At 47.7% G+C, this 25079-nt stretch overlaps 1 protein-coding gene across 5 annotated transcripts in view; it reads left to right on the forward strand.

Moving 5' to 3' along the window:
- The window catches only part of chid1 (chitinase domain containing 1), a 359637-nt gene that overhangs the window by 8652 nt on the left and 325906 nt on the right, over window positions 1–25079 (forward strand). For all 5 annotated transcript variants that reach the window (XM_086007507.1, XM_086007504.1, XM_086007503.1 and 2 more), the window contains 4 exons: window positions 2233–2365; window positions 10250–10294; window positions 14857–14963; window positions 19601–19662. In XM_086007507.1, the coding sequence (XP_085863633.1) occupies window positions 2233–2365; window positions 10250–10294; window positions 14857–14963; window positions 19601–19662 (347 nt within the window). The remainder of the gene's footprint in view (window positions 1–2232; window positions 2366–10249; window positions 10295–14856; window positions 14964–19600; window positions 19663–25079) is intronic.

The following is a 25079-nucleotide window of genomic DNA, read 5'->3' on the forward strand; positions in this document are numbered from 1 at the left end:
GGGATGCATCCTAGGTTGCTGAGGGAAGTAATGGTAGAAATTATGGAGGCTCTGGCTACAATCTTCTAGTCTTCCTTAGATATGGGAGTGGTGCCAGAGGACTGGAGGACCATTGTTCAAAAAAGGCGAGATGGGTAAACCTGGCAACTACAGGCCAGTCAGCCTAATGTCGATGGTGGGGGAACCTTTAGAGACAATAATCCGGGACAAAGTTAATTGGCACTTGGAAAAATATGGGTTAATAAATTAAAGTCAGCACTGATTTGTTAACGGCAAATCATATTTGACTAACTTGATCGAGTTCTTTGATGAAGTAATGGAGAGGGTTGATGAGGATAGTGCGATTGATGTTGTGTATATGGACTTTCAAAAGGTGTTTGACAAAGTACCGCACAATAGGCTTGTTAGGAAAATTAAAGCCCATGGGATTGAAGGAGTAGCGGCTGCACGGATAGGAAATTGGCTAAGGGGCAGAAAGCAGAGAGTAGTGGTGAACGGTTGTTTTTCAGATTGGAGGGAATATACAGGTAGACTACCCTTTATCCGGACTTCCGAAAACCGAAACCCTCTAAAAACCGAAGGTTTTTTCGTTCAGCGTAAGTCGTGCGTACGACTTACGCTGAACGAAAAAACCTTCGGTTTTTAGAGGGTTCCGGTTGCGGAAGTTCGGATAAAGGGTAAGTCGTGCACACGACCCCCCGCCGACCCCGCCAGCCACCGACCCCGCCAGCCCCGACAACCGTGGACCCCGCCAGCCACGACAACCGCCGACCCCCCCGCGGACCCCGACAACCGCTGACCCCCCCGCCAGCCCCGACAACCGCCGACCCCCCCCCCCGCGTACCCCGCCGGCCCCGACCCCCGCTGACCCCGACTGACTTACGCTGAGCGTCAGCGTAAGTCGTGCGCACGACCCCCCGCCGACTCCCCCCCGCGGACCCCCGCCGACCCACCTTCCGAAATCCGAAATTCTCCTTTATCCGAAACTCGGCTGGTCCCGAGGTTTTCGGGCAAAGGATAGTCTACCTGTACTGCTCTTTTTGATATATATTAATGAGCTGGGCTTGGGTATACAGAGCATCGTTTCAAAGTTTGCAGATACAAAACTCATAAATGTAGTAAACAATGAGGAGGATAGTAACAGAATTCAGAAGGACATAGACAGACTGGTGAAATGGGCAGACACATGGCAAATGAAATTTAATACAGAGAAGTGATACATTTTAGTAGGAAGAATGAGGAGAGGCAATATAAACTAAATGGTACACTTTTAAAGTGGGTGCAGGAACAGAGAGACCCGAGGGTGTAGTCTTTTGAAGGTGGCAGGACAAGTTGAGAAGGCTTTGAAAAAGGTATACGGGATCGTTGGATTTATAAATAGAGGCAGAGAATACAAAAGCAAGGAAGTTATGCTACACTGGTTAGGCCACAGCTGGATTATTGTGGCCAATTCTGGGCACCACACTTTAGGAAGGATGTCAAGACCATAGAAGGTGCAGAAGAAATTTACTAGAATGGTACCAGGGATGAAAGACTTCAGTTACATGGAGAGACTAGAGAAATTCGCTAAGGGACATTTCTGAGCTTCGTGTCATCTGCAACCTTTGAAAGTTTGCCCTGTCTACCCAAGCCCAGGTTTCTACCTGTATTGCAAGGGTTTCTTTTGGAGCCGAAGTTTGTTGCGTTTTCATATGGGGAACTGTCTGCCTGTATGCTTCGTGCCCATCATATGGGCTGATCCAAGTCTTTAGGAACGTTAATTATCAGGTCTGCAGGTTAGTAGTCAAGTGGATGATCACCTTGCTGCTGGTGCACTACAGATAGCAAGAAGCTCACTCTTTAAGCTGTCGTTCAGCAGTCATAGAAACATAGAAGATAGGAGCAGGAGTAGGCCATTTGGCCCCTCGAGCCTGTTCCGCCATTCAATGAGATCATGGCTGATCATCCAAATTCAGTACCCTGTCCCTGCTTTCTCCCCATACCCCTTGATCCCTTTAGCCTTAAGAAATATATCTAACTCCTTCTTGAATATATTTAATGAATTGGCCTCAACTGCCTTCTTTGGTAGAGAATTCCACAGGTTCACCACTCTCTGGGTGAAGAAATTCCTCCTTATCTCTGTCCTAAATGGCTTACCCCTTATCTTTAGACTGTGACCCCTGGTTCTGGTTTGCTTTCTCATGCTGTCCTGTTCTAATCGTTGCTTTTTTTGCTTTTTTTTTGCTTTTGCAGTGGAACAGCCATGGTTACGAAATTACAAAGACATTGGGTGAAAAATTCACCTTAATTTCTCCAGTTTGGCTTCAGATCCAGAGGAAGGGAGTTCAGCAGTACCATGTCACTGGCCAGCATGATATTAACCAAGGTATTATCTTTGCTCCTAACTGTGTTAATCTGTACTGTGCATCAAATACTGTTCACTTAACTTTAAACCCACTCCCTCAAAGTCTTTCATTGCATTCCTAACTGGATCTGCAGTCCGATCATCGTAAGGAGCGGCTGCTTTCTGACTCTGTGCGTGAGGTGCTGGACCTATATTCTGTTCAATTACCTTCAGTTATTGTGTTCTGTCAAAAGTGAACAGTGTCCAAGATAACGCTGAGCTTCAGTGCCAATAGGATTGGAGGCTCAGACCACCGTCTGTACAATTGGGCTTCAATAATGGGGTGGGTGTGGGGAGATGAGGGGTCATGGGAAAAATTCCGTTGATTTGCGCCTCCCGTTGGTGCCCTACTCAGTGGGGGGTTAGCGCCCCGTGGCGCTGCGCCGCTGGCGATGATGTCATCGCCGTGCGCAGCGCCCCGGCTGCGATTTTTGGTAGCGCCCCTGACTTACCGCTGGACACTATGTCCGATGGGGTCAGGGGGGCCTACCTACGGCCGGGGCAGCGCTATTTAAAGGCAAGGTGCCGGGCGGCCATTTTTGTTGCTGGCTGCCTGCCAGCATGTGCCGCCTTACCCGCCCCCCCCCCCCCCCCCGCGGAATGCCGGCTGCGCTCCATGAGCCCGGCACTTCTCTTGCGTGCTGGGTTCTTTTGCCGGCACTCCCGATCCCCGGGGGCCCAGCTGGGCCCCGGGTCGCGCTGTGCAAGACCCCTCCCCTTTAAGAAGGGGAGGAAGGCCTGCAATTCCACGGTGCGACGTTCCCACGCAGCGCCCCAAGAGGGAGGCGGGGCGTTTCCAGTAGCGCCCCGCTTCCCTCTTGGGGCGCTACCACTCAATTTCGGTCGTGGGGGTGCTAATTTTTCCGGGGCGCTAAAAGTAGCGAAGTTAGCGCCCCAAAGGGGGTGCGACTCAATTTTTCGCTCATAGAGTCACAGAAGGAGGCCATTCGGCCAATCTAGTCCATGCTGGCTCTCTGTAGAGCAATCCAGTCAGTCCCATTCCCCCGCTCTATTCCCGTAACCCTGAAAGTTTATTTCCCTCAAGTGCTTATCCAGTCTCACCTTGAAAACATTGAGTGTGTCCACTTCTACCACTTCCGTCAACAGCGAGTTCCAGGTCCTCGCCATTCGCTGTGTAACAAAGTTTTTCCTCCCATCCCCCCTGTATCTCTTGCCCAAAACCTTAAATCTGTGTCCCCTAGTCCTTGTACCATCAACAAGTGGGAACAGCCTTTCCCCGTCTAGCCTATCCAAACCCGTCTTTATCTTGTACACCTCTATCAAATCACCCCTCAACCTCCTTTGCTCTAATGAAAACAAATCCAGCTTCTCCAACCTGTCCTTGTAGCCAAGATCCCCCATCCCCGGAACCACTCTGGTAAATCTCCTCTGCACCCTCTCAAGGGCCTTCACATCCTTCCTAAAGTGTGGTGGCCAGAACTGGACACAATACTCCAGTTGTGGCCTAACCAGCGCTTTATAAAGGTTCAGCATAACTTCTCTACTTTTGTACTCAATACCTCTATTTATGAAGCCCAAGATCCCATATGCTTTGTTAACCACTCTCTCAATATGTCCCACCACCTTCAGGGACCTATGCACATTAACTCCCAGGTCCCTCTGTCGTTGCAAACTCTTTAAAACTGTGCCATTAAGTGTATATTGCCTCTCCCTTTTCCTTCTGCCAAAATGCATCACCTCATACTTCACTGTATTAAATTCCATCTGCCACTTGTCTGCCCATTCTGCTAGCCTTTCTATGTCCTGTTGCAGTCGATTGGTATCATCCTGACTGTTTGCCACACCTCCAAGTTTGGTGTCATCGGCAAATTTAGAAATTCTACTCTGTATTCCAATATCCAGGTCATTTATATATATCAAAAAAGCAGTGGCCCCAGCACTGACCCTTGGGGACACCACTGTCTACCATCCTCCAGTCTGAAAAACAGCCATTTACCACAACTCGCTGTTTTCTGTCCTTAAGCCAATTCCTTATCCAAGCTGCCACTGACCCACCTATTCCATGAGCCTCAATTTTGTTAACCAGCCTTCTATGTGGCACTTTGTCAAACGCCTTCCTAAAATCCATGTAGACAACATCCATTGCATTCCCTTCCTCTCTGTTACTTCATCAAAAAATTCAATTAGATTAGTCAAACACGATCTTCCTTTTACAAACCCGTGTTGGCTCTCCTTAATTAGCTTAAACCTCTCAAAATGCTCATTAATTTTTCCGTGATTATTGTTTCTAAAACTTTACTCACCACTGGTGTTAAACTGACCGACCTGAAGTTACTAGGATTGTCCTTACACCCTTGAACAATGGTGTCACATTTGCCACTTTCCAATCCTTAGGCACCTCCCCTGCATCTAGGGAACATTGGAAAAATTATGGCAAGCCCTTCCGCTATCTCCTCCCCCAATTCCTTTAGCAACCTGGGATGCAAGCCATCTGGACCAGGCGACTTGTCCACTCTAAGCATACCCAACCTTTCTAGTACATCCTGTCTATCAGTTTTCACCCCTTCCATTGCTTCTACCTTTTCCACTTCTACCGATATTTTGTCAGCATCCAACTCCGTAGTAAACACCGATACAAAGTACTCATTGAGTATTCAAGCCTTGCCCTGCGCCTCTAAGCACATATCACCTTCTTTGTCTCTAATAGGCCCCACCCCGCTTCTTACTACCCGCTTACTGTTTACATGCCGGTAGAAGATTTTTGGGTACCCTTTTATGTTAACCGCCATTCTACTCTCATATTCTGTCTTTGCCAATCTTATTTTCATCTTCACTTTCCCTCTCAACTTAATGTATTTGATCTGGTTCTCCCTTGAAGAATTCACCTGACATGCAACATACACCCTCTTTTTCTGTTTCATCATCTTCTCTATCTCCCTCATCATCCAAGGAGCCCTTGCTTTGGTTCCCTTACCCTTCCCTCTTGTTGGTGTGAGCTTGAAGCTCAGATTTGACAAACAGACATTGCCATATTCCAGGCTATGGGCTAATGAACTATATTGAGATAGCTTAAACTCTTTGAGTAGGACTCTAAAGGCAACAGAGAGAAGTTCCTGTCTGGCCCGTTCAAACCCAGACTTCCGAGGTGAAATGTCTGACCCACGGAGTCACCCACATGGTATGTGTGTAGTTTGTAGGGCCCAGTGTGTATATTGATGTATCTTTGCCCTGTGACTGAAATGAGACCTGGTTTGTACAGTCTGATCATTCCTTCTGCTGTCTTTCAACCTTCAGTCCATTACCTTCTTTCTATTGAGCAGTGACCTGCATTGCCTGGTGCACTAACACGGACGTAATCGATAGATCCTGTTTGGCTGATTTGGAATTCCTCATGGTAAGGTGCAGACCCTTCTACCTGCCTCGGGAATTCACGGCTGTTATCATCACTGCGGTCTACATCCCACCACATGCTAATGCCAAACTAGCACTGAAGGACCTCTACAGGGCCATCAGCGAACAACAAACTGCGCACCCAGACGGAGCTTTTATCGTCGCGGGGGACTTCAATCACATAAACCTAAAATCTGTACTACCGAAATTCCACCAGAATGTCTCCTGCCCCACAAGAGGGGAGAACACACTGGATCAAGTCTACACGAGCATTGTAGATGCTTATAAGGCCATTCCCTGCCCCCACCTTGGGAAGTCTGACCACCTCTCCCTGTTTCTAGCCCCGGCATACAAATCGCTCATCAAAAGAGTGAGAACATCAGTGAGATCAGTGAAAGTATGGCCAGAGGGGGCAGTCTCGGAGCTTCAGGATTGCTTCGAACGCACTGATTGGGGCATGTTTGCCCATAATGACATCGAGGAATACGCATCCACAGTGCTATTCTACATCAACAGCTGCGTCGAGGTCGTCACGACCCATAAAAATATCAGGACATACCCCAACCAGAAACCCTGGATGAACGGAGAGGTCCGCTCGCTGTTGAAAGCACGCGACGCAGCATTTAAATCTGGCGACGCGGTGGCTTACAGTGCAGCTAGGACCAACGTAAAAAAGGGTATCAGGACTGCCAAAAGGAAACAGACATTGCGGATAGAGGATCATTTCCACAACAACTCGGACCCCCGGCGCATGTGGCAAGGCATCCAGTCCATCACTGACTACAAGAGCAAAAACACCAGCCCCCCGGTTAGCGATGCCTCCCTTCCGGAGGAGCTTAACAACTTCTACGCTCGCTTCGACAGGGACAACAAGGAGCCGGCTACCAAAGCCTTGCCACCCCCGGAAGACCAGGTGCTCACTCTGTCGACCTCCGACGTAAGGGGTGTTCTACGCGGAGTGAACACACGAAAGGCTGCTGGACCGGATAGCATCCCTGGACGGGTACTCAAGGAATGTGCTGATCAGCTGGCTGATGTCTTCACCGCCATCTTCAATCTGTCATTGGCCCAGGCAGTAGCCCCTACATGCTTCAAGACCGCTACCATTATTCCTGTGCCAAAGCAAACGGCTGTGACGTGCCTGAACGACTATCGACCTGTCGCACTCACACCCATCATAATGAAGTGTTTCGAGAGACTGGTCCTGGCTCACATCAAAGCCAGTGTTCCCGCCTCTCTTGACCAACACCAGTTTGCCTATCGTGCAAACAGATCAACGGAGGATGCAATCACAACTGCTCTACACTCTGCACTGAATCACTTAGATGGTAAAGAGACCTACATCAGAATGCTGTTCATAGACTACAGCTCAGCATTCAACACTATCGTCCCCAACAAGCTGGCCACCAAACTCCACACTCTTGGCCTGAACACGTCCCTCTGCAACTGGACCCTGGACTTCCTAACAAACAGACCCCAGTCTGTCAAATTAGGTAACCACACCTCCCCCCCCGACCCTGAACACGGGGGCCCCACAAGGATGTGTGCTGAGCCCCCTCCTCTACTCCCTCTTCACCCACGACTGTGTGGCTGTTCATGGTTCCAACACCATCATCAAGTTTGCGGATGATACCACGGTAGTAGGCCAGATCACCAACAACGATGAGTCAGCCTACAGGGAGGAGGTCCAGCATCTCGTGAAGTGGTGCGCCGATAACAACCTGGCCCTTAACATCAAGAAAACCAAAGAAATCATTGTGGACTTCAGGAAGTCTAAAGGCGGAAGTCACACCCCCATCCACATCCATGGGGCTGTGGTGGAAAGGGTGGACAGCTTTAAGTTCCTCGGAGTCCACATCACGGAAGACCTCTCCTGATCCCTCAATACCTCCTCTCTGGTGAAGAAGGCCCAGCAGTGCCTATATTTCCTAAGGAGGCTGAAGGGATGTAACCTGTCACCCCTGATCCTCTCTAACTTTTACCGCTGCACAATAGAGAGCATCCTGACGAACTGTATCACAGTATGGTATGGCAGCTGTAGCTACTATGACCGGAAAGCCCTGCAGCGGGTAGTCAAAACTGCCCAACGCATTACCGGCACCCGGCTACCGACCATAGAGCACATATACCAGAAACGCTGTTTACGGAGGTCACGGACCATCATCAAAGACCCTACCCACCCCAGCCACAGTCTGTTCACCCTCCTGCCATCTGGGAGACGCTACAGATGCATTCGCACCCGAACGACCAGATTTAGGAACAGCTTCTTTCCCAGGGCTGTCATCCTACTGAACTCCACAAATAAACTCTAAAGCCTGCACATCTGCCAATGCACTTTATTATGGTTATGTTTATGTTAATGTATTACAAGCCAAATGAATGTTGAATGTTTAAATGTCTTAATCTAAATGTACACTCTCGGGAGCCGCAAGCCTACATTTCGTTGTACTGCACTTGTGCACTAACAATGACAATAAAGTTGATTATTATTATTATTATTTATTGATAGTTTCCTGTTCTCTTTTAAGTTAGTTGGCTGTGTCTTATTCTTTCCTAACACTTCTCCCAAGACAGCATGGTAAAATCAAATCTGGGGGCTGTTGTCAGCGGCGTTATCTTGGAGCAGACCTCCTGGCTGTTGTGCAAGATCCTGGCCTTGTATCGTCCCAGGAACGATCATGGGCAGATAGCAGTTTAACATTCACATCTCCTGAAAAGAAATTCTGTTCCACAGTTGTAGGACGACAGGACTTTTCTGCCTTTGTTGTGGTGTTGCATTTAAGCCACTAGATGGCATTCCTGTGTTACTGTTGGAATGCTCCAGGATTAGTACCCGTCATGCTGTCTGTAAATTACACCTTGTACACAGACATCAAAAAATTATTGGAGTCTATTATTTTGAACGTAAAGTGGGTTCTGTTTTACATTTCTGAGGCTCATGTGTTTTTTGTTGCCAAACCACTACCGCCAGCACCCCCTCCCCTTCGCTCTCACTATGTGGAGGGGCTGTGGAGGAGAAGGACTGACGTATGATGTGATGCTGGAAGCTGTGTTTCAGTAACCCTGATGGCAAGCCCACACTTGGCCATGGACATGAAGTTTTGAGGTGCAAGATTTTTCTGTGGCATCACCAGAAGTGAGACGATAAGGGGGAACAAAAAAATGCAATGGAGTGTCCCTTTACACTGTTAATAATCGACCAATTTCAAATGCTGTATGTGGTTTATTGCATTTTCATTTTTGCCTCAGTAAAACCCCCACAGCAGCCCTGCTGGTTCACAACTCTCAATCGTGCAGTTTGATCATCCTTCAGCTGGGGCTGCTGGGATGGATCCTCAAGCAGTTTCTGTCTGATCGCTTGGATACTGGACAATACAGAGGAAGCAACCAAACTCGGTGAATGCAATAAAACTGCTGCCTCTGGAAATCTGAAACAAACATGGGAAGTTGTAGAATCACTGGGCAGGTTAGGCAGTATTTGTGGAGAGAAGAGACAAGTTAAAGTTTCAGGTGTGGACCCTTCCTCAGAACTGGATGTTATTACTGATGAACAGAATAAGGGGCAGGGGGAAGGGACCACACACACACACACACACACACACACACACACTCACACTCACACTCACACTCACACTCACACTCACACTCACACCCACACACACACACCCCCCCCCCCCCCCAGGTGCTTAGGTGGAGAACAGGAGATGGTTAAATGGCAGAAGTGATGTTATCATGAGTCAATCGGAGGCATAATGAGAGAAATCACCGAAATAGCAGATATATACAGGGCCCAGAGAGTAAAAAGTTAAAGGGGTAGGGGGCAGGCAGGTAGAAAGGGAAGTATGAACAACTGGCAAAGTGGAGCAGGCTCCAGGGTCCCAGGAGACCAGGGTGCAGACCACCTCACCAGCATGATGTTCAGACAAGTGGGGAGTGGCACCCCCCACCCCAAGCACCAACTTGAGTAAGTAGGTCCTGTCCCTTGGATGCACCGGGTGAGTCTTCGCCTCTAACAATGGGTGATCTGAATTGTGTGGCTGGTGGTCTCATTTTGTCCAGTGGGCCGGGTTAGAGTTTATTTGTGTAGCTGTCGACGGGGCAGTGATGTTATTATGAGAAAGATGAACTGAATTTGGAATGTAGGCAGGAGGCCTGGATGACATGTGAGACCCAACCAAACTGACACAGAAATGACCCGGATCGAAAGCAGAAGCCTGCTCCTTTAAGAGCCACCGATTCTGAGCTGTTCATCCTGGAAAAGCAGCCATGGTGGTGTTCCCCTCATCTGTTGGTTACATCCCCCTCCCTCAGTGCTTTATATAACTGGGTTATCTTATTTTCAAAACTGCAAACTGAAAATGCCATCATAAGCAATTCCTTCATGAAACATATTAATATCTTTAACTTACTCCTGGAAGGAGGAGGCTTGTTTTAAAGAGAAATTATTTTGCTGGAAATGCTAGTTTTGACACACCCTGCATGTAAACTAACCCTGCCCATGTTATTGGTAAACAGGCTGGATGAAGAAGGTGAGGGCGGAATCCAAAGCAGTCGGTTTTGGTGAGTGCTGTATCTTTTGTGTGCCTGTTCCCTCACTCCAGTTAAATAGTTCTTGTTCGGATGTTACTGCACTCACACTAATGTGGTAATTGCCTCCAGTCTCTCAAATGTGTGTTTTCATTTCAATTGAACTCCAAATGGGAAATACAGCGCATTGCACTCATATCCCCTTCAAATACATTGTGGTTCTATTAATGCAGATGGTGGGCCTGGGTGATCTTGTGTGTGAGACATTGACTGGGCCCATAGAAGGAAGAGATAACTAGTGAATGGCACTGGGGCCTTGATATGAGGTCAGAAAGTGTTGGAGAGAGTGGTAATTGGTGTCCAGTACGCAGGCCTTGATGTGATATCATGTGCCTGCCAGATGTGTTGTCCTAGTGATTCTAATATATTCCTGCCAGGTGTGTTGTCCTCGTGGGTCTAATATATTCCTGCCAGGTGTGTTGTCCTAGTGGGTCTAATATATTCCTGCCAGGTGTGTTGTCCTCGTGGGTCTAATATATTCCTGCCAGGTGTGTTGTCCTAGTGGGTCTAATATATTCCTGCCAGGTGTGTTGTCCTAGTGGGTCTAATATATTCCTGCCAGGTGTGTTGTCCTAGTGGTTCTAATATATTCCTGCCAGGTGTGTTGTCCCAGTGGGTCTAATATATTCCTGCCAGGTGTGTTGTCCTAGTGGGTCTAATATATTCCTGTCAGGTGTGTTGTCCTGGTGGGTCTAATATATTCCTGCCAGGTGTGTTGTCCTAGTGGGTCTAATATATTCCTGCCAGGTGTGTTGCTCTAGTGGGTCTAATATATTCCTGCCAGGTGTGTTGTCCTAGTGGGTCTAATATATTCCTGCCAGGTGTGTTGTCCCTGTGGGTCTAATATATTCCTGCCAGGTGTGTTGTCCTAGTGGTTCTAATATATTCCTGCCAGGTGTGTTGTCCCAGTGGGTCTAATATATTCCTGCCAGGTGTGTTGTCCTAGTGGGTCTAATATATTCCTGCCAGGTGTGTTGTCCTAATGGGTCTAATATATTCCTGCCAGGTGTGTTGTCCCAGTGGGTCTAATATATTCCTGCCAGGTGTGTTGTCCTAGTGGGTCTAATATATTCCTGCCAGGTGTGCTGTCCTAGTGGTTCTAATATATTCCTGCCAGGTGTGTTGTCCTAGTGGGTCTAATATATTGCTGTCAGGTGTGTTGTCCCAGTGGGTCTAATATATTCCTGCCAGGTGTGTTGTCCTAGTGATTCTAATATATTCCTGCCAGGTGTGTTGTCCTAGTGGGTCTAATATATTCCTGCCAGGTGTGTTGTCCTAGTGGGTCTAATATATTCCTGTCAGGTGTGTTGTCCCAGTGGGTCTAATATATTCCTGCCAGGTGTGTTGTCCTAGTGGGTCTAATATATTCCTGCCAGGTGTGTTGTCCCAGTGGGTCTAATATATTCCTGCCAGGTGTGTTGTCCTAGTGGGTCTAATATATTCCTGCCAGGTGTGCTGTCCTCGTGGCTCTAATATATTCCTGCCAGGTGTGTTGTCCGAGTGGGTCTAATATATTCCTGCCAGGTGTGTTGTCCTAGTGGGTCTAATATATTCCTGCCAGGTGTGTTGTCCCAGTGGGTCTAATATATTCCTGCCAGGTGTGTTGTCCTAGTGGGTCTAATATATTCCTGCCAGGTGTGCTGTCCTCGTGGGTCTAATATATTCCTGCCAGGTGTGTTGTCCTAGTGGGTCTAATATATTCCTGCCAGGTGTGTTGTCCTAGTGGGTCTAATATATTCCTGCCAGGTGTGTTGTCCTGGCGGGTCTAATATATTCCTGCCAGGTGTGTTGTCCCAGTGGGTCTAATATATTCCTGCCAGGTGTGTTGTCCTAGTGGGTCTAATATATTCCTACCAGGTGTGCTGTCCTAGTGCGTCTAATATATTCCTGCCAGGTGTGCTGTCCCAGTGGGTCTAATATATTCCTGCCAGGTGTGTTGTCCTAGTGGGTCTAATATATTCCTGTCAGGTGTGTTGTCCCTGTGGGTCTAATATATTCCTGCCAGGTGTGCTGTCCTAGTGGGTCTAAGATATTCCTGCCAGGTGTGTTGTCCTAGTGGGTCTAATATATTCCTGCCAGGTGTGTTGTCCTAGTGGGTCTAATATATTCCTGTCAGGTGTGTTGTCCCTGTGGGTCTAATATATTCCTGCCAGGTGTGTAGTCCTAGTGGGTCTAATATATTCCTGCCAGGTGTGTTGCTCTAGTGGGTCTAATATATTCCTGCCAGGTGTGTTGTCCCTGTGGGTCTAATATATTCCTGCCAGGTGTGCTGTCCTAGTGGGTCTAATATATTCCTGCCAGGTGTGTTGTCCTAGTGGGTCTAATATATTCCTGCCAGGTGTTTTGTCCTAGTGGGTCTAATATATTCCTGCCAGGTGTGTTGTCCTAGTGGGTCTAATATATTCCTGCCAGGTGTGTTGTCCCAGTGGGTCTAATATATTCCTGCCAGGTGTGTTGTCCGGGTGGGTCTAATATATTCCTGCCAGGTGTGCTGTCCTAGTGGGTCGAATATATTCCTGCCAGGTGTGTTGTCCCAGTGGGTCTAATATATTCCTGCCAGGTGTGTTGTCCGGGTGGGTCTAATATATTCCTGCCAGGTGTGCTGTCCTAGTGGGTCGAATATATTCCTGCCAGGTGTGTTGTCCTAGTGGGTCTAATATATCCCTGCCAGGTGTGTTGTCCTGGTGGGTCTAATATATTCCTGCCAGGTGTGTTGGCCTAGTGGGTCTAATATATTCCTGCCAGGTGTGTTGTCCTGGTGGGTCTAATATATTTCTGCCAGGTGTGTTGTCCTGGCGGGTCTAATATATTCCTGCCAGGTGTGCTGTCCGAGTGGGTCTAATATATTCCTGCCAGGTGTGTTGTCCTGGTGGGTCTAATATATTCCTGCCAGGTCTGCTGTCCGAGTGGGTCTAATATATTCCTGCCAGGTGTGTTGTCCTAGTGGGTCTAATATATTTCTGCCAGGTGTGTTGTCCTGGTGGGTCTAATATATTCCTGCCAGGTGTGTTGTCCTAGTGGGTCTAATATATTCCTGCCAGGTGTGTTGTCCTAGTGGGTCTAATATATTCCTGCCAGGTGTGTTGTCCTAGTGGGTCTAATATATTTCTGCCAGGTGTGTTGTCCTAGTGGGTCTAATATATTCCTGCCAGGTGTGCTGTCCTAGTGGGTCTAATATATTCCTGCCAGGTGTGTTGTCCTGGTGGGTCTAATATATTCCTGCCAGGTGTGCTGTCCTAGTGGGTCTAATATATTCCTGCCAGGTGTGTTGTCCTGGTGGGTCTAATATATTCCTGCCAGGTGTGCTGTCCTCGTGGCTCTAATATATTCCTGCCAGGTGTGTTGTCCTTGTGGGTCTAATATATTCCTGCCAGGTGTGTTGTCCCAGTGGGTCTAATATATTGCTGCCAGGTGTGTTGTCCTAGTGGGTCTAATATATTCCTGCCAGGCGTGCTGTCCTAGTGGGTCTAATATATTCCTGCCAGGTGTGTTGTCCTAGTGGGTCTAATATATTCCTGCCAGGCGTGCTGTCCTAGTGGGTCTAATATATTCCTGCCAGGTGTGCTGTCCCAGTGGGTCTAATATATTCCTGCCAGGTGTGTTGTCCTAGTGGGTCTAATATATTCCTGCCAGGTGTGTTGTCCCAGTGGGTCTAATATATTCCTGCCAGGCGTGCTGTCCTAGTGGGTCTAATATATTCCTGCCAGGTGTGTTGTCCTAGTGGGTCTAATATATTCCTGCCAGGCGTGCTGTCCTAGTGGGTCTAATATGTGCCTGCCAGATCTGGTGTTCTAGCAGATCCCTTTTGGTCAGGACCCATAGGTAATTTGTACCTCAATTAGACTGTTTTTGAGCCAGACTTTTCGATTAATATTTGTAATGAGAAAGGCAGCACTTTGGAATGAATGTACACCTTCACTCTTCCTGCCAATCGTCCCAGTCTCCATCAAATTGCACCAGACTGACTGAATCTGCTGTCTCGCTCTCTTCTCTACTTCCTTATGTTTTATTTAGGAACACGGGGAGCTGCAGGGTGGGGAAAAGTCTGTACGTTCTGTCTGGCCTATCCCAAAAACGAGCATCTCTCCATTGCCCATCCTCTCAAATATTGATCCAATTCTCTCTGGGCAATCCATTCCACACATTCACCGCCCTCTACATAAAGTAGTGTCTGTGCACCTTCCGTATTCTAAGCTTGAGCCCATAACCCCTGGCACTAGAGTTTGTGGCAATCTGAAACATATTATCAGAGTTTATTTTATCAATTCCCTCAAGGATCTTGAATAATATCGCTGCGCAGCCTTCTCCTCTCCAGAGCAAACAGTCCCAAATCTCCCCTCATAGCTGATACAGTAAGCTCAGTACCAGTTTGGTTGACCTTCTCTCCACTGGTTCCAATAATTGGCTATCCTTGCTGTAGTAGTGATTTGAATTGTACACGGCTCTCCCAGTGTGGCCGTACCAGTGCCTTGCGCAGCTCTTTTTCACCTTTCTTGATGCTGATTTTGTTTTTTTCATTTCCATTTTCCCCACAGTTCCCCGAGTTTTGTTTGATGCCTGGACATACCATGACTATGAAAGTGTTTTCAGCAGTGAGGACGAGATCGAGGAGCTGGCAGAAGCCTTGGTGCAGACAGCGAAGGTCAGTCACCGCCCTTCAGGGCCTACACTCCCCTCCCGTGAGTTAGCTCCGTGGGGAAAGCCAGCAGTGCCCAGCCATTCCAGGGCAGCCAAGTGGTGTCCGTTATTTAGTTATCTCCCTGACGACACATGGGGGAGGTGCCAACAGGAACTGGGGCTCGAGTGGTCTAATCTATGTGTAAGACTGTGAACAGCAGTCGGAATGCTGATGGCTGGGCTGGGCTGAGCTGGGCAGGTATGGGAAGGGCTGCGGCTGGGCAGTAGCAGCCGGGCACTGATCTTAAACTGCATCAACCAGGAGAGGTTTGAAAGGGTCAGGGTCTCAGAAGTGAAAGTCGTGGTCTGGCTTTGTAACAGAGACGGGCAGTGACTGGAGCGGGAGCTGGAGGAGCACGGTTAGGTGTCTGGAACCTGTGGGGGTTTCCCCTGGCCCTGTGGGATCACTGTATCCACATTATCCCCATTTTCACAAACTAACTTTGGCTGCGTGTCCCCCAACACTTTTTAAATTTAGAATCTCTGTCGGTATCTACAAATCCCTTCACGACCTCAACCCAACTTTCTGCAACCTCCTCCAGTTTTATACGTCTCCTACATCCTTTAGCCTTTTGACTCCGGGCTTTTGTGCATTCCCAGTCCCTTCACCTCACCATTGGTGCCTCGTCTCTTTCTCTGAAACTCCCTCTCTAAACCCCTCCACCTCTTGCTCCTCTCCTCACCTTGAGAAACCAGCTCAATACACTAGGCAATTCCAGCCAGAAGAAAGTGAAGACAATTTAAATTATTGTCTGATGCCTTTGAACTGACAGATTCCACATTAGAATTTTTCAATACAATATATCTTATATACTGTGGCCTTTGTGCAGGATTTAGTGTTCATGGGGGAAAAATTGAGTCGCGCCCCCTTTGGGGCGCTAACTTCGCCGGGGCGCTACTTTTAGTGCCCCGAACAAATTAGCACCCCCGCAGCCGATTTTCCCAGGTAGCGCCCCGAGAGGGCGGAGGGGCGCTGCTGGAAGTGCCCCGCGTCCCTCTCGGGGCGCTCCAAGTCAATATCACAGTGCTATGTGCCGGCACGTAGTGCCGCGGTACTGCAGGCCTTCCTCCCCTTCTTAAAGGGGAGGGGCCTTGCGCAGTGCGACCTGGGGCCCAGCTGGGCCACCAGGGATTGGAGTGCCAGCAAAAGAGCCCGGCACTCAAGAGAAGTGCCGGGTTCAGGGAGCGTAGCCGGCACTCCGCAGGGGGGCTTCTCAGAAGGCTGGGGACGGCAACGGGGGCAGGTGCTGGCAGGCAGCCAGCAATAAAAATGGCCGCCCGTCACCTCGCCTTTAATTAGCGCCGCCCCGGCCGCAGGTTGGCCCCCCTGACCCCATCGGACATAGCCTCCGGCGGTAAGTCAGGAGGCGCTACCGAAGATCGCGGCTGGGGCGCTGCGCACGGCGATGATGTCATTGTTGGCAGCACAGCGCCGCAGGGCGCTAACAGTTACCGCCGCTAACTTCCCGCTGAATTTCGCTGGCAGTGCCGTGCCCGAGCACTAGTTGCTTTGCGCCCCATTAGCACCTTCAACCAAATTTTTCCCCCCATATTTCCTATACCTACCATCATAAATTGTTTCTCCTTTTTGCTACAACTCCCCTCACAGCTTAATTTCTGGATTTCACACATGGATTAAAGGAATCTTTCTGCTGCACACCTCGTAGTTTTGAAACAGTTAGCCCCCTCCCCCTCCCCCTCCCCCTCCCCCTCCCCCTCCCCCTCCCCCTAGATCATCCTGCAGGGCCAATCAGTCAGTGTGTTACTGGCACGATCACGCCTCCTTTATGCTTTGCGAAGATTCCATCGAAACATGCCCGTCAATCAATCAGTGTCCAGGTAACGGGAGCCTGTCCCCTTTTGGAATTGGAACTTTATATATAGACTAGAGGCGCGTGGAGTTCACTTCTGTTCTGTACAGAAGTTCTCATTTGGAATTCATCAACCGTTCAACTCGCAGGTTTTCTGAGGTTAATCGCGAGATTGCGAGTTGACCGGCGATTTTTAAAAATCGCGAGTCTCGTGATTAAATCGCGAGAGTTGGCATTGCTGTATCCAATTAGTCCCACTCCCCATTGCCCTGTAAATTTTTTCCCTTCAAGTATTTATCCAATTCTCTTTTGAAAGTTACAATTGAATTTGCTCCCACCACCCTTTCAGGCAGTGCAATCCAGATCAGAACAACTCGCTGCGTAACAAACTTTCCACATCTCGCCTCTGGTTCTTTTACCAATCACTGTGTCCTCTGGTTACCGACCCCTCTACCACTGGAAACAGTTTCTCCTTATTTACTCTATCAAAACCATTCATGATTTTTAACACCTCCATTAAATCTCCTCTTAACCTTCTCTGCTCTAAGGAGAACAACCCCAGCTTCTCCAGTCTCTCCACATAACTGAAGTCCCTCACCCCTGGTCCCATTCTAGTAAACCTTTCTGCACCCTCTCCAAGGCCTTGACATCTTTCCTAAAGTGCGGTGCCCAGAATTGAACACAATACTCCAGTTGAGGCCTAACCAGTGTTTTATAAAGGTTTCACATAACTTCCTTGCTTCTGTACTCTAATCCTCTATTAATAAAGCCAAGGATCCCATATGCTCTTTTAACTGCCTTCTCAACTTGTCCTGCCACCTTTATAGACTTGTGTACATACATCCCCAGGTGTCTCTGTTCCTGCACTCCCTTTGAAATTGGACCATTTAGTTCATATTACCTCTCCTCATTCTTCCTACCAAAATGTACCCCTTCACACTTCACCTGCCATGTGTCTGCCCACTTCACCATCTGTCTCTGTCCTCCTGAAGTATCTTACTGTCCTCCTCACTGTTTACTATATTTCTGAGTTTTGTGTCACCTGCAGCTTTGAAATTATGCGCTATATACCCAAGTCCAGGTCATTAATATATATGGAAAATAGCAGTGGTCCTAATAACGACCCCTGGGGAACACCACTGCATATTTCCCTCCAGTCTGAAAAACAACCATTCATTACTCTCTGCTTTCTGTCCCTTAGCCAATTTTGTATCCACTGTCCCTTTAATCCCATGGGCTTTAATTTTGTGAACAAATTTATTGTGTGGTACTTTGTCAAACACCTTTTGAAAGTCCATATACACATCATCAACTGCACTACCGTCATCAGCCTGCTCCGTTACTTCGTCAAAGAACTCGATCAAGTCAAACACGATTTGCCTTTAACAAATCTGTGTTGACTTTAATTTATTAGCACAGACTTTTCCAAATGCCCATTAATTTTATCCCGGATTATTGTCTCTAAAAGATTCCCCACCACTGACGTCAGTCTGACTGACCTGTAGTTGCTGGGTTTATCTCTCTCCCCCTTTTTGAATGGGGCTATAACATTTGCAATCCTCCAGTCTTCTGGCACCACCCCCATATTCAAGAAAGATTAGAAGATTGTAGCCAGAGCCTCTGCAATTTCCACCCTTACTGCCCCCAGTAACCTTGGATGCATCCCATCCGGACCGGGTGACTTTTCTACTTTGAGGACTGTCGACCTTTTAAGTACCTCCTCTTTGCCTATTTTTATCCCATCCCATCCCGTATCGCTGCTGCCTTCTCCTTTACTGCTATATTGGCAGCATCTTCTTCTCTAGTGAAGACAGTTGCAAAGTACTCATTTAGCTCCTCAGCCATGCCCTCTGACTCCACAAGAGCATCTCCTTTTGGACCCTAATTGGCTCACCCTTCCTTTGACTACTCTTTTACTATTTATATATTTATCAAAGACTTTTGGGTTCCCTTTTATGTTGATCTCCAATCTGTTCTTTGCCCCTCTTATTCCCTTTTTTAGATCTTCTCGATACTTTCTATATTCAGTTTAGTTCTCTACTGTATTATGAACCTTGCAATTGTCATAAGCCTCCATTTTCTGTCTTATTTAACCTCTATATCTTAAGTCATCCGGGGAGCTCTAGCTTTGGATGCCCTTCCTTTTCCTCACATAGGAATGTGTCTACTCCATACCCGAACCATCTCCTCTTTGAAGGCTTCCCATTGTTCAATTACTGTTTTCCTACCAATTTTTGATTCCAATCCACCTGGGCCAGATCCCTTTTCAACTCACTGAAGTTAGATTTCCGCCAGTGAAGTATTTTTACGCTTGATTGTGCCTTGTCCTTTTCCATAATTATTACTAAACCTGAACACCAGGAACATTAAGTTCCCAATCCTCCACTTATTTGAGCCACGTCTCTATTATTGCCTGCAGCTCAGCAACCTTAGTTACCAAGCTCTGTGCATTTATGTACATGCACTCTATACCCATCTTAGACTGCTTCGCATTTACCCCCGTCTGATCCCTCCTATATCTGAACTATTCTTTACTCTAGTGCTATCTGCATCTCCCAGTCCTCCATGCACCTTGCTTCCTCTCTCTACTGTTTCACCTTGATGCCCAGCCCCCTGCCAATTTAGTTTAAACCCTCCCCACAGTACTAGGTAACCTCCCCGCAACGACATTGGTCCAAGCTCTGTTGAGGTGCAACCCTTGAACAGGTTCCTCCTGCCCCAGAGTTGTGTGTCTTTGCGTCTCCCTAAGTAAAAGTCTGACCATTTGCTTGTGATGTTCTCTTCTCCCCAGGCTGAGGAGTTTGATGGCTTTGTATTAGAGGTGTGGAGCCAGCTTGGTGGTCAGAAACGGAAGTAAGTGAAATTAAATTTACTGTGAGCCGGTACTGCTGAGTGAAAAGGGCAGAAGAGAGGTGAGAGGTTATCTGCCCTCGGGCTTTTCTTGTGTGCAGTGTGCCAGTGAAGGCCTGTTTGTTGGGAGGAGGAATGCAGTCCCTCGTGACCAGCTGAACCAGAGCTCCACGCACGTCCCAGAACGGTCGAGTGGTTGTCCTGCTGGTCCAGCTGGAGGTGCGGCCTTGGTTTAACGTGTGCACTCGCTTCTGCCCAGCGAGCCCCGGAGAATGGCGAGTGAGCGGTTGACATGCTCGTACAGACCACTTCTCCACCTCCCTCCCTGTACTGCAGTGTAATGGCTGTGGCCATTAGCGATCTGCAGTACCAGGCTGCTCATAGAGTCATAGAGTTATACAGCACGGATAGAGGCCCTTCGGCCCATCGTGTCCGCGCCGGCCATCATGCCCTGTCTAATCTAATCCCATATTCCAGCATTTGGTCCGTAGCCTTGTATGCTATGGCATTTCAAGTGCTCATCCAAATGCGTCTTGAATGTTGTGAGGGTTCCAGCCTCCACAACCCTTCCGGGCAGTGAGTTCCAGACTCCAACCACCCTCTGGGTGAAAAAGTTCTTTCTCAAATCCCCTCTAAACCTCCCGCCCTTTACCTTGAATCTGTGCCCCCTAGTTATTGACCCTTCTACTAAGGGAAAAAGCTCCTTAGTATCCATCCTATCTATGCCCCACATAATTTTGTACACCTCAATCATGTCCCCCCTCAGCCTCCTCTGCTCCAAGGAAAACAAACCCAATCTGCCCAGTCTCTCTTCATAGCTGAAGCGTTCCAGCCCTGGTAGCATCCTGGTGAATCTCCTCTGCACCCTCTCCAAAGCTATCACATCCTTCCTGTAGTGTGGCGACCAGAACTGCACACAGTATTCCAGCTGTGTCCTAACCAGTGTTTTATACAGCTCCATCATAACCTCCTTGCTCTTATATTCTATGCCTCGGCTGATGAAGGCAAGTATCCCATATGCCTTTTTTACCACCTTATCCACCTGTTCCGCCGCCTTCAGGGATCTGTGTACTTGCACACCCAGATCCCTCTGACCCTCCGTCTTGCCTAGGGTCTTACCATTCATTGTGTATTCCCTTGCCTTGTTAGTCCCTCCAAAGTGCATCACCTCGCACTTTTCCGGGTTAAATTCCATTTGCCACTGTTCCGCCCATCTGACCAACCCATCGATATCGTCCTGCAGACTGAGACTACCCTCCTCGCTATTTACCACCCTACCAATTTTTGTATCATCCGCGAACTTACTGATCATACCTTTTACATTCATATCCAAGTCATTAATATAGACCACAAACAGCAAGGGACCCAGCACCGATCCCTGTGGTACCCCACTGGCCACAGGCTTCCAGTCACAAAAACAACCTTCGACCATCACCCTCTGCCTTCTGCCACTAAGCCAGCTTTTTATCCAACGTGCCAAGGCACCCTGGATTCCATGGGCTCTTACCTTCTTGACCAGTCTCCTGTGCGGGACTTTATCGAAGGCCTTACTGAAATCCATGTATACCACATCCACTGCGTTACCCTCATCCACACACCTAGTCACCCCCTCAAAAAATTCAATCAAATTAGTCAGACATGATCTTCCCTTGACAAAGCCATGTTGACTATCCCTGATTAATCCTTGCCTCTCCAAGTGGAGACTGATTTTGTCCCTCAGAATTTTTTCCAATAATTTTCCCACCACTGATGTTAGGCTCACTGGCCTGTAGTTCCCTGGTTTTTCCCTACTCCCCTTCTTGAATAATGGAACTACATTAGCGGTTCTCCAGTCCTCTGGCACATCCCCTATGGCCAGAGAGGTTCTGAATATGTGTGTTAGAGCCCCCGCAATCTCTTCCTTTGCCTCACACAGCAGCCTGGGATACATTTTGTCCGGGCCTGGGGATTTATCCATTTTTAGGCCTGCTAAAACCGCCAATACCTCCTCCCTCTCGTTGTTTGCTGTCTGCAAACAACAGTGCAAGTTCCCAGCTACTCTTACTGTCACTAGGAGCACCGTGACGTGGGCCAGCCTGGTGTCTCAGCCGCAGAATCTGCTTGTTGGTACAAAGGTTCAGCACAGGACGAGGTCTCGTGGTGGTGGAAACCACAATCTCAGCTGGAACTGTGCGGGCGATTACAGGAGAGCTTGTGACGCCGCGTGTTGGAGCCTCACGACTGCGTCATGTGCCTGGTCCCTCCTGTAGGTTTGGTTAAACAGCCGATGGCGTTGTGGCAAATGGTGAATTCCTGGCTTTGATTGTATTTCCCTGCTGGGATCAGGCTGTCACTTGCATTGTAATATGCGGGTACCCAGGGTCATGGTGTATTTTCGTCCTCCCTGTTTAGAATTATTTTGACTAGAAGAGGTGGCTGCTGTTAAGGTGCAGTTGAACATTCTCACTGTTCCACAGTTTCTGGGGTTAGCGGGTGTAGATGAAAGTTGCTGGTGTGGAGATCTCGATGTAAGAAGCACTGCAGATCCTGAAAACACTTTTGCTTTTTACTTGTCCAAGCTTGTCCAATTGTTTTTCTTCATTCCCGGAATAGGGTGTCGCCGGCAAGGCCAGCTTTTACTGCCCATCGCTAATTGCCCTTGAGAAGGTGGTGGTGAGCCGCCACCTTGAACCGCTGCAGTCAATGTGGTGAAGGTACTCCCACAGTGCTGTAGGGAGGGAGTTCCAGGATTTTGACCCAGTGACGATGAAGGATCGGCGATATACTTCTAAGACAGGATGGTGTGTGACTGGGAGGGGAACTTGGATGTGGTGGTGTTCCCATGCGCCTGCTGCCCTTGTCCTTCTATGCAGTAGAGGTTGTGGATTTGGGAGGTGTTATCAAAGAAGCCTTGGTGAGTTGCTGCAGTGCATCTTGTAGATGGTACACACTGCAGCCACGGTACGCCGGTGGTGGAGGGAGTGAATGATTAAGATGTTGGATGGGGTGCCGATCAAGCGGGCTGCTTTGTCCTGGATGGTGTCGAGCTTCTTCAATGTTGCTGGAGCTGCACTCCTCCAAGCAAGTGATGAGTATTCTGTCACACTCCTGACTTCTGCCGAGTAGATGGTGAAAAGGCTTTGGGGAGTCAGTAGGGGAATCATTCGCCTATGACCTACTTTTGTAGCCACAGTATTTATTTGGCTGGTCCAGTTAAGTTTCTGTTCAAAGGCGACCCCCAGGATGTTGATGGTGGGGGATTTGATGATGGTAATGCTATTGTATGTCAAGGGGAGATGGTGAGACTCTCTCTTGTTGGAGATGGTCATTGCTTGCATTGGTGTGCCACAAATGTCACTTGTCACATATCAGACCAAGCCTCAACATTACCCAGATCTTGTTGCATACGAGTGTGGCCTGCTGTTTCTATACAGTGTGTATTATCTGACTGTTGCTGTACAGTGTGTATTATCTGATTGTTGCTGTACAGTGTATTATCTGACTTGCTGTACAGTGTGTATTCTCTGACTGTTGCTGTACAGTGTATTATCTGACTTGCTGTACAGTGTGTATTATCTGACTGGTGCTGTACAGTGTGTATTATCTGCCTGCTGCTGTACAGTGTGTATTCTGACTGGTGCTGTACAGTGTGTATTATCTGATTGTTGCTGTACAGTGCGTATAATCTGACTGTTGCTGTACAGTGTGTATTCGCTGACTGTTGCTGTACAGTGTGTATTATCTGATTGTTGCTGTACAGTGTGTATTATCTGACTGTTGCTGTACAGTGTTTATTCTCTGACTTGCTGTACAGTGTGTATTCTGACTGTTGCTGTACAGTGTTTATTCTCTGACTGTTGCTGTACAGTGTGTATTCTCTGACTTTTGCTGTACAGTGTTTATTCTCTGACTGTTGCTGTACAGTGTGTATTCTTTGACTGTTCTGTACATTGTTTATTCTCTATCTGTTACTGTACAGTTTGTATTATCTGACTGTGCTGCTGTACAGCATGTATTATCTGACTGCTGCTGTACAGTGTGTATTATCTGACTGTTTGTACAGTGTATTATCTGACTGTTGCTGTACAGTGTTTATTCTCTGACTGTTGCTGTACAGTTTGTATTATCTGACTGTGCTGCTGTACAGTGTGTATTATCTGACTGCTGCTGTACAGTGTGTATTATCTGACTGTTGCTGTACAGTGTATTAGCCGACTGTTGCTGTACAGTGTGTATTGTCTGATTTTGCTGTACAGTGTGTATCCTCTGACTGTGTATGTACAGCATGTGTTACCTGACTGTTGCTGAACAGTGTGTATTCTCTTGACTATTGCTGCACAGTGTTTATCCTCTGACTGTGTATGTACAGCGTGTATTATCTGACTGTTGCTGTACAGTGTTTATTCTCTGACTGTTGCTGTACAGTGTTTATTCTCTGACTGCTGCTGTACAGTGTGTATTATCTGATTGTTGCTGTACATTGTGTATTATCTGACTTGCTGTACAGTGTGTATTATCTGACTGTTGCTGTACAGTGTGTATTATCTGACTGTTGCTGTACAGTGTGTATTCTCTGACTGTTGCTGTACAGTGTGTATTATCTGATTGTTGCTGCACAGTTTATTATCTGACTTGCTGTACAGTGTCTATTTGACTGTTGCTGTGCAATGTGTATTATCAGGCTGTTGTAGTGTTTATCCTCTGGCTGTTGCTGTACAGTGTGTATTATCCGACTGTTGCTGTACAGTGTTTATTCTCTGACTGCTGCTGTACAGTGTGTATTCTGACTTGCTTTACAGTGTATTCTCTGACTGTTGCTGTACAGTATGTATTCTCTGACTGTTGCTGTACAGTGTGTATTCTCTGACTGTTCCTGTACTTTATTTATTCTCTGACTGTTGCTGTACAGTGTATTATGTGACTGTGCTGCTGTACAGTGTGTATTATGTGACTGTGCTGCTGTACAGTGTGTATTATCTGACTGTTGCTGTAAAGTGTATTCTCCGACTGTTGCTGTACAGTGTGTATTCTCTGATTATTGCTCTACAGTGTGTTTTGTCTGACTGTTGCTGTACAGTGTGTATTATCTGACTTGCTGTTCAGTGTGTATTCTGACTGTGTCTGTACAGGGTGTATTCTCTAACTGTTGCTGTACAGTGTGTAATCTCTGACTGTTGCTGTACAATGTGTATTATCTGACTTGCTGTACAGTGTATTATCTGACTTGCTGTTCAGTGTGTATTCTGACTGTGTCTGTACAGGGTGTATTCTCTAACTGTTGCTGTACAGTGTGTAATCTCTGACTGTTGCTGTACAGTGTTTATTCTCTTACTGTTGCGGTACAGTGTTTATTCTCTGACTGTTGCTGTACAGTGTGTATTCTTTGACTGTTGCTGTGCAGTGTTTATTCTCTGACTGTTGCTGTACAGTGTTTATTCTCT

Source organism: Somniosus microcephalus, chromosome 15 (assembly GCF_052327205.1).
Source record: "Somniosus microcephalus isolate GS21.2 chromosome 15, FLI_Smic_1.0, whole genome shotgun sequence".
NCBI lineage: Eukaryota > Metazoa > Chordata > Chondrichthyes > Squaliformes > Somniosidae > Somniosus > Somniosus microcephalus.